The 15979-nt window shown below is 40.4% G+C and overlaps 1 protein-coding gene across 5 annotated transcripts in view; it reads right to left on the bottom strand.

Annotated features, from left to right (window-relative positions):
* Sarm (sterile alpha and armadillo motif) overlaps positions 1-15979 on the bottom strand; it is a 466437-nt gene that overhangs the window by 37482 nt on the left and 412976 nt on the right. For all 5 annotated transcript variants that reach the window (XM_067154564.2, XM_067154566.2, XM_067154565.2 and 2 more), the window contains one exon: positions 10797-11414. In XM_067154564.2, the coding sequence (XP_067010665.2) occupies positions 10797-11414 (618 nt within the window). The remainder of the gene's footprint in view (positions 1-10796; positions 11415-15979) is intronic.

Below are 15979 nucleotides of genomic sequence, written 5' to 3'. Positions count from 1 at the left end.
ACACCATTCAAAACTAAACGGTTCCGAGAAAACAAAACGTAAAAGTTTAGATCACTGTATCAAATCAAGGATAATATTTTATCCGACTATTTCTGCATGATACAGTTTAGCATATATTAGATCATATTTTCACAGTTTCAATGAAATAACTCACAACTAAGAAGTGTCAATATTCTTGGCTGGTGATGTTCGGTAAGGTTCAGTTCTGTGCGAATACTGTCAAGTGCTGCGGGTCAAAACTAACACACAGCGGTTTTCGCAGGCGCTACGAATGTTTATGATAAAGAAAGGAGTTACATATATGACAGTTTTCTGGCTCGAGAGAGAGATTATCTTTGCGTACTCTTGTGTGGCTGCGATATAGGCTATATTTTATGGTAATATTGTCATGGTTTTTTAACCGTTACCTATAATAAATCCTCAGTATGCAGTCAGTTTAAGGAACGCATGCATTAGGTAAGGGAAGTTCGTAAAACCGTACAGAGATTAATTATGGTCTTTCTTTTCTTCAGAAGAATTCGCTGCCCCTCAAAAAGACACACACGACTGCGGAATGTAGGGCTGAATTACGCACAAACACACGTATGAACATATTAACACAGATCTGAATGGAATACACAATAGAGTCACGATACATAACAGAAGCACCATCACTAGCACCTGGTCCGGTCGCGAACTGAACAGAAGGCACTAGAGGGATCTCGCCTTGATACCGAGCACGTTGGATGCACGCCAGACCAGCAACTGGACTATTACGAATTGCTACTTTTATCCCGAAAGCCTGCCTTCGTTCCTATTGGCATGCCGATGGTTGGTTTACCGCGGTGCAAACACAGAGTCACCGCGCTGCTATTCCATGGACAAAAATCGCCCCAAGTTATTTTGAAATATGAAGCTGCGCATGCGTCATCCTATGTAACTTTGCTGACAAAGAGGATTTATTTATTTTCCATACTGCGTCCCTCCAGGGCTACCAACTGGAGATCATTCACGTTCCCAGTGAGTACAGTTTTAGAACGTAACCTACTCCAGACACTGGCGCCGCGGCTTTCATTCCCCACACTTACAGCAAAAACTAAGATGTATTTCATTCAGTAATAAGGAGTACAAGATGAAAATAAGTCGAAAACAAAAGTAATGGAGTATTCGAACGAAGTCAGGTGATGCAGGTAATATTAGATTAGGAACGTAAGCCTTAAAGGAAGTAGATGAATATTGTTACTCGGGTAGTAAAATCACTAATGATGGCAGAAGTAAGGACTAACACAAGCAAGGAAGGCCTTTCTTAAGGGGGAGACCCAGCTTAATAAAGGGAAAAAATAGGTTAATATTCATTCGATTGTTCAATATGCTACAATTGTTGTTGACAATTGCTGCAAATATCCCAGTATTGGCATACTTCCTGGCAACCAGAAGCAGCTTCAATAATGTCAGAATTTTAATAATTTTAATATTTTAAAATAAAATATTCAGAATTTCCTGCCTTTTTAATAGTATATCAGTTTCCCTTATAAATTCCAAATTTACAAGAATTTTCGTACTTTTCCTTTTTTAAGGCTACAAAATGAACCTCAATCATTAACATGGACTGTGATTTGGATTTTTTGTCGCGTTTTTATTCCGAGCACCAGAAAATATTAATAGCTTTAAAATAAAAATGTTATATAAAATCGAATTTAAATCCTATTGATCTGAATGAGGTAGAGATTGTATTACAACATTATGGGAGGAAACTATGAAAAAATCACAATAATCCGTGAATCAGTAAGAGAGTTATGAAGGAAACCGTGATATATTGTTTAAAAGGCGGGAAATTTTGAACATTTTATTTTTAAATGTTATAATTAGAATTTTGACATTATTGAAGTTGCTTCTGATTGCTCTTAAGCATGCCAATCCTGGGGTATGTGCAGCATTTGTCAACAACGTTTGTAGCATATATAACAATCGAATGAATATTGGCCTGTTTTCCCCGTGTTGAGCTAGGTCTCCCCCCTTAAGAAAAGAAATTTGCTCATTTCAAATATTGATATAGGAATTGAAGATGTTTTTGAACTTTCGTGTAGAGCGTGGCATTGTGTGGAAATGAAACATGGACGATAACTGGCTCAGAAAGAAAGAGAACAGAAGCTTTTGAAATGTGGTATTGCAAAAGAAATCGAAGGCGAGATGAGTAGATAGAATTACCAATATAGAGATACTGAATCGGAATGAAGAAGGATTTGGCGAAAATTCAGGAGAAGTCTCTCTTAATTCTCAATCCTAAGATTGGTTGGCAGCAATTTGTTTTCTCCACTCTTCTCTGTAATCCGCTAATCTCTTCATTTCCACATATGAGCCTGCTCCTACGTCATCTCTGATCTGTCTTGCATATTGCAGTCTAGGTCTTCCTCTTCCTCTTTTACCTTGAATCATTCCTTCCATGACGTTAACTATGAAACCATTGTGCCTATAGAGATGGGCAATTAATTGGTCTCTTCTCTTTCTTATTGTTGCTAAAAAGGATCTTTTTTCATCTATTCGTCGAAGAACTTCTTCCTTTGTGAGTTTTGCTGTCCATGAGATCTTTTCCATCCTCCTCCAGCACCACATCTCAAATGCTTTCAGGAGAAGTAGGGATAGAATAATAGGACACATCTTAAGACATGCAGGACTTGTTCAGTTGGTTTTTGAGGGAAGTGTAGGTGGTATGAACGGTAGGGGTAGACCAAGGTATGATGGTGATGATTGTTGTTTAACGGGGCCTAACACCTAGGTCATTGGCTCCTAATGGTACGAAAGACCAAAATATGAACATGACAAACAGATTAAAGCTGATGTAGGATGTAGTGTTTACGTAGACATGAAAATATTAGCGCATGATAGGCTGGTGTGGAGAGCTGCATCAAACCAGTGTATGAACTGATGACTCAGACTATGTTCTTAAATGATTCCAATGAAATTTATCAAACATTTCCCTGCAGAAATGATTCCAATCCCTAACTCGTTTTCCTAGAAACTAATATTTGCCGCTATTTGTCCTCATGAACTCCAACTTTATCTTAACCTTACTCGTCCACTAACGCTGACAGCTCGGCTCCTTACTCCCAGGTCTTCCCAGCAACATTTTCGTAACGCTGCTCTTTTGTCCACAATCGCCCAGAACAAATCGAGCTGCTTTCCTTTGTATATTTTCTAGTTCTCGTGATACAAAATCCGTACGAAGTGAACATTGTCCACGTTGACGAGAAGACAGGCTTATAATAATAATAATAATAATAATAATAATAATAATAATAATAATAATAATAATAATAATAATAATAATAAAAAACTTCAGTCTTATGACGCTTCATTCCTATTTCGCTCTCCTTTGAATTTCAGCTACGATTTCTCTGTAAATGATCTATTGCACTCGTCTGTCAACGAAGCAAACGTGCAACATGCCTCTAACAAGCAACCTTTAGGGATCTTATCATCAGAAGATAACGAAGAACGCTGCCTTACCCGAGGAGATGAAGATTATGTGTGGACTTGTAACGGAGTAGTCATCATATCAGTCTTAGCTGAATACGACATAACTACTACATTCATCTCACTTTCCTTGGTCAACTGTTGTTATCTTCTACTCCGAAATAATTAGATTTCGGAGGTTCAGGGGCATTTCTATACCATTCTTGATCCTACTTTTAAAGAATATCCTCGGACTTCGAGGGATATCAGTTCTCTGCTTCGCACCTTTAGTGTTATGTTTGCCCTTAAAACAAGAAACTGGTATCTATATCAAGAATGAAATGCACTTCCAGCTAACGCAGTTGTCATTATTGTTAGGACACGCCATATTGAGCAGAAATTTTAATTTTAAAACATTTGAGATCTGCGAGAACTTACATAGTTCGTGGCTTCAGTATTCAACCAACCCGATATCAGGAACAGGTGTATCATAATTTAATCGGTTTCGTGTTACCACTTTCATTTTATCGCACGTTCGTGCGCGTGTCTGGAAACATCTTCAATAATACATTTGAGCACAGACTGTACTATCAATTGTGAAGCTGGGAGATTGGAACCGAAAAAGTTTAAGCTATAAGGGCCTGACACATTCCTCTTAAGTAGAAGAAGAAAACATGTTATTTCCATGTTGAACTCTACATTACACACGCGGGTATCAGTTCTAGCAGAGGACATTTTGAGTATTTGACGCAAGAAAAAGTTTCATGCCGTATGCCGGTACGTAAGCAGGAAATGTGGCTCGAACTCTCAGGATGAACTCGACTGGATGATTACGGCCTTTGTACCAACACTGCATGCGTCTCAGTCACCTTGCTCTATGACACGAGTCTTCCACTGGCCGTACCAGACTAACCTGCTTCAGCTCCGTGTATTCACATGCTCATGCATGATCGGTCTCCGGACCGCACTTCTTAAGACACGCCTGTCACTTCGACCACTGCCATCTCTTCTCTGGAATTGTTCACTGTATATATTTATTTCTTCATCCATTCATTCCGTGTATTCTCCCAGTGAGCTATTGGCTGGCCTTTGCAATTTTGGCTTTACAATTCATGGTAATATAATATACGTTGATCTTAACAATGTTGGCACTACACTGCAGAAAATCAGCAATTATATTTAACTGTGGCAATACTAATTAATACATTTCTGTTTTTAGTTGTTTTTTTTTTACGAAAAATATGTAGACTTCTTAAACAGTGAATATTTTTAATACTCCTCAACTGAAGTGACAATTTGTTATACGCTATTCGTTTCATCATATCTAATTTCACTTCATTACGAATGATAAATAAACAGTGTCCGCTCAGCAAGTGTAAAGAAGTATAATATATACAGAAGTATCGCGTCACATTTTTGAGAAGCAAAGACATTCCTGTTGTATATCCTGATTCTTTTCTTTTCCTGTTTCTTTTTTTCACGTATAATATCGATATCATATGTTTTCTTTTTCAGATAGTTTATAAATGTATTAATCAAAATTATATTCACCACACTGAAGAACAAACTACTCAGAATTTTAAAAGAATGGCATTTCCGTATCGGTCGTGTCCACAGTAAGAAACAATTGCAAGTTTTAATTTTCCATCGTCTGTCTGTCTGTCTGTATGTATGTATGTATGTATGTATGTATGTATGTATGTATGTACGGGCATCACGAGAAAATGGCTGAAGAGGACTTAATGAAAAGCGGTATGTAAAGTCGAGGAATGAGGCACTAGAATATAGGCTATAAATAATTTTATTCACGCTGAATGAAATGGTAGTTTAGGAGAAGGGCTAACATTTAATCCTCAGATATTTTTGTTATTACTGGTCCTATCGATAAATACTACAGAACTAGAGTTATATAGAATTCAATTTCCGATTATTTATGTCTTACACATTTTTACCGTACCGGATATGGTAACCGAGCTGTTCATGAACTTCGATTTTCGTTGTCAAGTCCATATCAGTGCCGAACCAGGTGAAAATGGGCGAACAGGATTTAATTAAAATTGCCATTTTAAGTCGGGGGGATCAAGTCTAGGCTATAAATGATTCTTATTCACGCTCGATGAAATGGTAGTTTAGAGGAAAGCGACTAAAATGTCATTTTTAAAATATCTGTTATTGGTCCTATCGAAATGTTTTACAAAACAAAAGTTATAGAGAATAAAGACAAAAGGGAGACACGTAAGAAGGAAGGAGTGGCTCTAAAGTCGGAAGATAAGGCATTCAATATCGAAGGCTCATAAAACTGATAAACAGTAACATTACATTGACCATTGTTGTGATGTGATTTCTCTCTTCTGATGCGACTTATCTGCGATAGCGTCCTAAGTAAAACAGCGGGAAGTGCACGTACTACATGATTGTGTCCGCGTTCTGCCCAAACACTAAAAGCGTCTTATTTTTTCTTTCCATGTACCCGTTTTCGAGGAACGTTAAAAAATGTTCTGATTACACTGCGATTACTGTTGAAATGCGTTAATTTAAAGTGAAGAGAAAGCGTTATCATCATTTAACACACTAGAACTTTCACGAGTTCAAGAAAATGGGCGCCAAGTGACGATCGCGAAGGCCGTGAGTATGGAGTTACATTAATAACGTACTGAACCAGAAGGAGCGTGAGGCACCTGTTTGGCTGGCCGTGCTTGTGGGACCTTCTCTGACGTCATGACACAAATAGCATTCCCCGGAAAAGCTGGCTGGCGCGCACGGCAAGGTCGACACAGCGAATACTTAACACCTTTATAGAGCTCTTCATTCACTTTTTAGTTTACTAGATCGTGCACTGTGATACTGATACGTTCTTCAGTGTGCTCAAACCAATTTCTGAATAAATAAATAAAAAAATAAACCACCTAAAAATGAAACAACTTCAATAAAAATTTAAATATGATTACATAATAATAATAATAATAATAATAATAATCGGGCTGAGCAGCTCAGACGGTAGAGTGCTGCCCTTCTGGCTTCAACTTGGCAGGTTCGATCCTGGCGTCGGTAGATTTACTGGCACGGGAAACAAATCCTGCGGGCAAACATGCCGACTCCTCGACGTGTCCGAAAACCATAAAAATATTTAGTAGACCTTACAACGATTATTATTATTATTATTATTATTATTATTATTATTATTATTATTACTGGTGGGCGTCGTCGGAACTTGGGAAGGTGACCGCGTTATTTTGCTGCTGGAGACTGCATCAAGCAACCTGTGACTTAAGATATATAATCAGCGTTTCTTTGATTAAGAGGTGAGCAGTGATCAATGGCGTGATGGCTTCAGAGAGGCAAGCTGAAGGTTTCTGGCGTTGACACCCGTGGGCGACTTGCGCGTCTGTGAGTATATGCCCCAACTTTGGATGAAATGTAATATTGGAAATGACACAAATAGCCAGCATCGATCCAGAGAAAGTAATCAATGAAGATCAAAATCACGTCCTGGGACTCAAACCTAAGACCCCTGGGACCGAAGTCCAGCATGCTAACCAGTTAGTCACGAAGTGGACATGACTGTGGTACGAACTATGAGCCATGCATGGCGCAGAATCCAGGCGTTTTTCAATTCTAGCCTCTCCATCCGGTTACAACAGGCCGTTCGAAGAGGACAGCCTCATGCTTAGACCAGGGCTGATAGAAAGCCCGGTGGGAGGGAGGACGAGACATAGAAAGAATATTCAAGAATTACAAAACATATTTTAAAAAATTACAACAAAAAGAATGACATTTTTTCTGCATTTAGATTTAGGACGGACTCCTGGCATTTCTTTGATTTCACCAACTCAATAATGTTGGAGAAGTTTGAGCAGAATTATGTCCACTGGAACATTATACAGTCATCACCTAGTGTACTGTTCGCTTAGCAATTTGACTGCAGCCTGCTCAAAACTTTTACAAGAGGGCGCCATAAAAATTGACGACAAATTCCCCTTTGGGAAAATCAAAAGATAAATATGTTTTTGAGTAGATGATGAATCGTTTTCGAGAGACAACTGTATGACAAGTGTAGCATTCACTGCATCGAATGGGTGGGGGGCGGGGGAGACTGACTCGAGGCCTATGAAACTAGCACAAATGAAATAATTTCTTAGAGTAAGATGAGATGAGGCCTCTTTGATATGTCTCTCACTCATCGCCACCCATCAACACTTCACAACACAGCCTGCACGGTTGCTAGGTAGCATAGCGTCACACATTTCGTATCGCTAATTCAAATGAATCCCAAATTATTTAATTCTGATGGCATGTGTCCTCAGTATTTCTAAACCATTGTTGGATTGTTTCACCGTAACTACCAGAGTTACAATCAGACAAGTCACATGCTTGTAATATCGAAATTCTTCAAATCTCCCTCCTGTAATTGTTTTCTGGACAGTGGAGGTCCCATTTTAAAAACTAGGAATTCTGTTCCACACAGCATCTATCTTGCAAAGAAACATTTAAATCATTAAAATTATTTTGTAATATCGGCTGAACCCCCCACTAGCAGCTCACCGCTCGGAATGGCCTGGCTTCGACGTTCATTTACATGTTGCGCTTTGCGTTCTGTAGCTCAACTCTGGAGATTTATCATCCCGTTTCATCGTTAGTTCCGGTCTGAATCTCATATGCGACGGAGCGAAGAGAAACCATATGCTAATGAACACATCCACACATATTGTTGCCACCGTACGCTTTCCCTGGCACACGCATCAGCAGTGGCATCACGCTGTGGCAGACATAAACAATAAAAGAGTCTTCGACGAGATTGTCACGATCAAAACCAACTCAGTCACTGTCATCCAAGATAAGACAACAGACTCCAGTCTTAAACTTCCTGTCTTGAGTCGGTACACCCTATCTAACTGAATCTAATTTTTCTAGATTTAGGAACATTTTTCTTAAGAATTATTTTATTTTAGAGCTTTGAAACTTTTTGGAAAGTTTCTTAAGCACACCTGGACGTGAAGAAGATGATCCTTTGGCACTACAGTACTGACCGGTGGTCAGACAGCACGATTGCAGATTACGAAGTGAAGGATAGTCAGAGCGACGAATATTCTCTGCCGTTATTCTTGGCTTTCTAGAGGTCCTGGTTTGAATATCCTATGACAGCGTAACACACATACGATCTCGGTAGCTTGAGGGGTCTCCTGTCCAGCCAATTTCAGTGATTGTTTTATGAACACTTGTGGTTTTACTGCGAGCTATTAAATGGGCAAATTTTTAATGGAAACATATTCTGTTTCTATTACAATTATAAATATTCTACAGCTATCTCTTTCTTCATAACAAAAATATTAATGTAATCTCCATATTTTCTCCTAGACTATTAACATTTAGCTATTTTCTTTCCAACCACTGTAAGGAAACAAATTAGTAACTTCAAAACAAAGAGTGATAATTTAATGACAATTTCAGCATAAGTTCCTCTAAACATGTACTAGTTCCCTGTAAAATATCGTATGGCTGAGACCGAAGGTTTAAGGACGGGAATCATATTCATGAAATATGCAGGTTACCTTAAACTTTTGGTAGGGCCTGTAGACCGGCGCCGCTGTCTCACCGTCAGATAGCTCCTCAGTTCTCACGTGGGCTGAGTGAACCTCAAACTAGCTCTCAGATCCAGGTAAAGATCCCTGATCTGGCCAAGAATCAAAACCGGGTAAGAGGAAGTCTCTCAACTGTTAGGCCCTTGCTACTTATGCAACCCTCCCTACAGAAGTGGAAGAATGTTTGCATAAAGTGTGCTGCTTTTAAGAACCTCTTGTAATTATGCAGCTCTCCGAACAGAATCGGCTCGCCTAGTGTAAATCTTTCTATCCTGCGCTCAACGGCGATTTACGCTACTGGGTGTGAGGGTGAAGTATGGCACATAGCTGTCAAATAACACGAAAGGGTGTGCTGGACGGACACATGCTCTCACTGCGGAGAGGTTTGGAATTATCCAGGATTTTTGCACGCAATCTAGTGTATACCATCACCTCTCCTACCCTGCAGGCAAACACGTTTTCGACCAACAGCGTTCGAACCGGCTAAGTACGGTGTCAGACCGTTTAGACTTATGTCAAGAGACTGTGTGTAATAAACATTTCCACATTTATTTAAAGCATTGAAGACATAATTTTACGTCTCGCCGACTCAAGAGGTCGTTTGGCGGCGATGGGACGGAACAAGTCTAGGACTGTATACACAGCTCCAGCATTAGCAGGATTCAATCAACACTTGTCGGCATTTAGACCTGTCACCCAGCTGGCAGACTGAGCTCCGCAGCCTTTAAGAACATGGAAGAACTTTACGTAATAGCGTTGGAAACCTTACCATGAAGATATTTGAATAATCATGAACAATAGTGCCTTAAGGAGCAGCTACAACTCTCCCCACTGAACTGTGAACTGTTTTACTTAAAACGTAGGCGTACAACCGTTGAGAACCGCTACTACTTGTACAAAATCTCTGTACAGATCTCGCACGCTCTTCAAACGTCCCTGCTACTTATGCAACCCTCCCTACAGACATGGAAGAATGTTTGCTCTGTGCGGTTTTTAAGAGCACCTTGTAATTATAAAACTCTCCGTACAGGATTGTTCTGCTTTTATAGGATATTTACAACAAAAAACTTAAGATTACTAGCGAACGTATTACACATTACAATTCTCTTCTTCTGAAATGTCTAAAATGAAAATGTGTTGTTCTAGAAGATGAAATCTTCCCTGCTTATGGGCGATTTATTTCTTAGCAGCGACTGCAACATATTTTTAGGTTTAGAAAGGCTTGTTCTATTCAGAGAACTGAGACACCAATATGCGAATTGCTGACGTCTTTTCACCTGCAGGTGCCTTTAACTATCCATGCAAATCTCGTTACAGGACTATTAAATAATGTTTAGCAAAACGGCCTTCAGAACACCATTCTTTTACAGAGCTGTAAACACCTTTACAGTTTTAAGAGCCTCTTGTATTATGCACCTCTCGCTACACAACTTAGACAGCTCTCCTAATTATGTAAACTCTCCCTATAGACTCCTAAGCAGGTTTGCATACACCCTGCTACTGTAATGTCTTACAGAACCTCTTCTACGAGTAGTTATGCAATTTTCCCTACATAACTGAATGCAGGTTAACATACACCCTACTGCAACTGTGCTGTCTTTAAAAACCCCTTCTTGTCATGCAACTCTCCTTGCAGGACTGTTAATAGGTTTGCACAAACCCTTCCTGAATTCGACTTCTCCTCATGCGACTCTCCTTACAGGACCCTTGCAACAACAGTAACGAAAATACAATAAATTACTAGGAACTTACCTGTTAATCAGTGAAGAGAATAAGAAATCTTACCTGTTTAAGGGCGACCGATTTCTCAGCGGAGACTCCTTCCATTTCGAGCCTGGACCTGACAGCCTTGGCAGCCGATTGTTCCTGGTAGCTCACCTCCCCTGTCTGGACGTGCTTGACCTCTGCCGTACTAGCAGCGGCCTGCTCTGCCCGATAGCTGTCGGTGACCACCTTCGTCTTGGATGCCGAAGTCACGCGCTTCTGCTCGAACTTGACCGTCTCCGAAGAAGACGATGACGAAGTGGCGGCTGCATTGAGCGCACCCGGCGTCATGCTGTTGACGAGATTAGGACTCGTCAGACAGACGGTGTTCGTTACGGGTGGAGGTGGCTCGTCAGGGAAGGTCACCAAAGGCTCTGTTATCTCCGGACTGCTTCCACCGCCACCTGAATCCTCCCTGTCTAGTTCCTCCATGGACGCCCTCAGCCTGCCAAAGTTGGACAGGTTCTTCATTTCCGTGATGCTGCTCTTCAGCTCCGAGAGATCGGACTTCATGGAAGAGGCTTTCATCTCACTGGAAGTGACGTTCAAGACGCGGTGCGACGATGAGGACGTCGTCGTCGAGCTGCTGGATGACTTCGCTACGCGGGAGGAACTAGACGTCGCACTGTTGGCCAACATCTGTAACAGAAAACAACAGGGGCGGTTCTAAATATAGAACACGTTGGCCACCAACCAAGTCTTTATTGGACACTACAAATAAACTGACTAAGAAGAGTCATTTGGCGGCGGCTTACTTGAAGGTCAAACTTGCCAAAATCAGGTGGGGTCACCACATCGAGTTCTTGGAGCCAGGGATAACAGGAGAGAGCTGGAGCCTTCTTCTCCTACATCGTTGATGACTCAATCAATCAATCAATCAATCAATCAATCAATCAATCAATCAATCAATCAATCAATCAATCAATCACTCAATCACCCACTGATCTGCATTTATGGCAGTCGTCCACGTGGCAGATTCACTAGCAGTTGTTTACCTAATCATTACTTACATATTTCCAAAGAAGCTGGAAATTTATTGAACATCTCCCTTGGTAAATTATTCCAGTACCTACTTCTTATTTATATAAACGAATATTTTTGCCCCAATTTGCCCTCTTGAATTCTAACTTTACTTTACGCATTTTCACTCCAGGCAAAAGCTGGTCGCCTCTTTTCCTACCCGATCGTCGCCACAGCTCGTGTGTTTGTTGGTGTGATTTAAAACAGTGAGTCATGAGTCATTTGCTGTAACTCTCCATGCCAACCTATCCTGTGCCAACTATTACATCTGCTCTAATATGCTCGTATTATTCATATCTTTGTCTATTCCTACGCTCTTACCACCTACACTTCCCTGGAAAACCAACTGAACAAGTCTTGACTATTTTAAGACGTGTCTTATCATTCTATCTCGTCTTCTCGTTAAATTTAACCCTTCATTCGTCATTCCTCCTACTTATCTGTACTTAAGCATTCTGCTGTAACACCACATTTCAATAGATTATATTCTCTTTCTTTCTGAGCTAGTTCTCTATGTTCCACGTCTGTACAATGCCACGCTCCAGATGAAAGTCTTCAAAACCATCTTTCTACTTCCTATACCAATGTTTGAAGTAAGCAAATTTATTTTCTTAAAAAAGGCGTTCCTTACTTGTTTGTGATAGTCTGAATTTTATGTCCTCCTTACGTCTGTCATCGTTAGTTATTTTACTGCCCAAGTAACAATATTCATCTTCTTCCTTAAATACTTCATTTCCTCATCCAATTTTTCCTGCATCACCTGACTTCATTCGACTGGACTCTACTACTTATATTCTGGACTTGTACTCATTCCCCAAGACTCTGTTCATACCATTCATCAATTTCTACATATCTCCTGCAGACCCAGATTAAATAACAATATCATCGTCAAATCTCAGTGTTTTGGTTTCCTCTCCTTGGATTGTGATTCCGTTGAAACACACAAGCTACTAATCACTATTACGGTTGTCGGAGACAATGAGGTGTCGACATTTTGACGAAGAGGAGTTCTTTTACGTGACAGAAAATCTATCGACGCAAGGATGACGTGTTTGAGCATTTTAAGGCACGACCATGGGCTCGCAAGGCTAGCGCTCTACTGTCCGAATAACTCAGCTCTTCATTATTTTAGCTAGCATTTAAAATGGTGCAATGATTGGTGCGCACGTTTGTAGCCTCTGAAACCTGAACTCCTAACATTCCTCGTATCCTTTGGAGTCAATTAGTATGCGCCGTGAAAGCATCAATTTAACTAATATGTAACCTTTAAAGGGAATTAATCAAGTACGATGTTTACTCGGGAAGTCCTCAAGGCTCGAAACTCGGTCCATTGATATTTAAACAAAAAACATAATTGACAAGGCAAAAATCTGCCACCTGGAAGCGCCTGAAGTATGGTGCTACAATATGACGATGGAAATCTCTTTGAAAGACAACGTGGTCCTTGATATGGTAGGACAGAGGTGGTATCCGTGATTTATACATGCAGTTGTAGCAGATGTTTCACTGAAGGAGACGCCAGTGGACGACAGTAGAACAAACAGTGAAAGGCACAGGAGCGCTGAGTTATGCGGCAATGAAGACGACTGCGAAGGACAACCAAACGTGGAGCAACTTCGTGGCAACTGACCAATTACTTAGTAATCCTTAAGCAGCATAAAGCGTTGCGCCTCATCATTTTTCATGTCAATGATTTTAATTAAGCAGAAATATGGAGCTAATATAACGGGTACGTAGACCATGAAAAGAACAATCCTTGGCATTTTTACATCGTCCCACATTAAACAGAACTGAGCTATCGAAGTACTGTTCATAACTAAGTGAATATTGGCTGCTGACCTCACTTGTGGTTCACTCTGAACATGACATTAACCAGTATCATATCGCCATGATATTAGTTCACAGGGAATAAGTTGTCCATTATGGCAGTGGGAAAAATGAACCCAGAGTTCCTGGTATTTCATGTAATCAATTATTCAACCTGCAGACTAAGTGTCTTTGTATATTTTAAGGCCTAATAGTATGAATTTTTTTTTTTGCTATGTGCTTTACGTCGCACCGAAAACAGATATGTCTTTTGGCGACGATGGGACAGGAAGGGCCTAGGAATGGGAAGGAAGCGGCCGTGGCCCGATTACTGGAGATAGTGGGTTCGAACCCCACTGTCGGAGTGAATTTAACAAATACATATCGTATAAGAAAATTCATGGAGAGTGTATGATGTTTATTCTGGAATTCCTCAAGGTTCGAATGCAGGTCCATTGATATTACGGCATTCGTAAATAACCTTCCTGAGCGACCTTCTTCTCTATTATATGTTAATGACCCATGAATATTCAAACATTCTTCAAAAAGAGTTTGCTCAATTCTAAAGCTTGAGTTTAGGTGCTAGTACAGATTATATATGACAGATATGCTGAAAAAAAAGTGATAAAAATCTTTATTTTTTGTGTAGTGTTTGGCTGTTGAGGATTGTAAATTGTTGAGTTATTACTTACGAGGCATTAGAACACAGTGGTAAAATTTGATGTGAATTTTGTGAGGGGCTTAGAAAGCCTAACGTGTATCGTCTGTGCAAAATCAGTCCGGCAGTCTTGAAGAACATTTCTTAACATAACTACAGATGGTTTAGAAAAGACCCACACTAATAGGTTTATAAAACTACAGAGCACATTATTAGTGTGTCAATATACTGTACCTAACAATAATAATTATGGCACTAGCAGTAGCATTGAAACAGCTCAATGCACCAAGACCAGGCTGCCAAGGCGGGTGTACAGGCGTGGACAGTGATACTCCCAGCGAGGAACAGGGCCAGATTGAGAAAGTCAAGAGATACAAGTACCTGGGAGAATGGCTGCAACCTAATATGTCAGAAGGGGTAGCATTAAGAAACCGGATTTACAAACTAGAGTTAGCATATCGACTGACCAAGAACATTTATAACAAGAAATGTCTCTCTCGTACCACCAAACTGAGGCACTACCAGACAGTAATACGCCACAGAATGCTTGATGGTGAACAGGAAAGGATTGTTGGACGAACTGGAGGTCCAGGAGAGGAAGATCTTGACAAAGATACTAGGACCGATGAAAGTAGATGGCGAGTACAGAAGGCGACCAAACCAGGAGCTACACTCTTATACTGAAAAAAGTCACAGACGTAGCCAGGAAGAGGCCTCTGACTTTCTATGGACATGTCATGAGGATGAACCCAACTAGGATGACCTACCGCTTCTCAACTACAGGGCAAACAGGAAGACAGGGGCACCAGACATGCAGGAACTGGGAGTAACTCAAAACGATATCAGAAACCGAGCTCCTCTCAGAAGAATAATTAAACAAAAGTGGTTTCAGGACAGACTACCCTGTGAGAAAACATGCGCCCTCTGGACGAAGGGAGAATGCGCGAGTCCTGGGCAAACATCAAGTCCCTCCCTCTCTAAGCGGAAAAGTTGAACATGGCGGTCCTCAGGTGGCCCATTCAAATAATACAACAACAACAACAATGAAGAAGATTAGGAAGAAGAATAAAGAAATGGAAGATTTATTTCCAGATGTGTGCTACGACCATCTATGCGAAAATCAAATTATCATAAATATGTCTTCTGGCCATGGCCACCCATCAACGGCTGCTACAACGAGCCATAAGACATAGTCTGCACGGTTGCTAGGTAACAATACTTTATATCACTGCCTGCACGGTTGCTATGGTTACAATCCCGTCACACACTTTGTCGCGTCACGTTACCCACATTTTCGGATGCCCCTCCAGCCATAAGACATATTTATGTCAAAATCTGCAACCATTCGTAAAAGTAACAGTATTCTCCCCAATGTGCTTGGAGTACTACTGTCCAAATATCCTAAAAATTGGACATTACTCAGGTATATCCAAGAGTTCTAGTGGAAGGAGACACTAATGGAAGTTGTATAAGGAGGATTTATTTATAGCATTCCCAACGTCTCACAGGAGGAATTAGCAAAGTTATTGCATTATTTATTAATAACAAAGGAACACGGATATGCAAAGTTTGTGAGGAATTAGTATAAATTATTTGGTAAGATATCACCTTAATTTCAAGTACGGCACGGAAACAGAAGGCGAACACAAGAATGGAAGAACAATACAGTTGTATGTAAATCAGACAATGTGGTTCGCAGAATTAATGTCAGACGTGGGAC

The sequence above is a fragment of the Anabrus simplex genome, chromosome 10, assembly GCF_040414725.1.
Source record: "Anabrus simplex isolate iqAnaSimp1 chromosome 10, ASM4041472v1, whole genome shotgun sequence".
In the NCBI taxonomy this organism is placed as follows: Eukaryota; Metazoa; Arthropoda; class Insecta; order Orthoptera; family Tettigoniidae; genus Anabrus; species Anabrus simplex.
The sequence above is the reverse complement of the archived record's forward strand: the minus strand, read 5'-3'. Positions and strand labels throughout refer to the sequence as shown.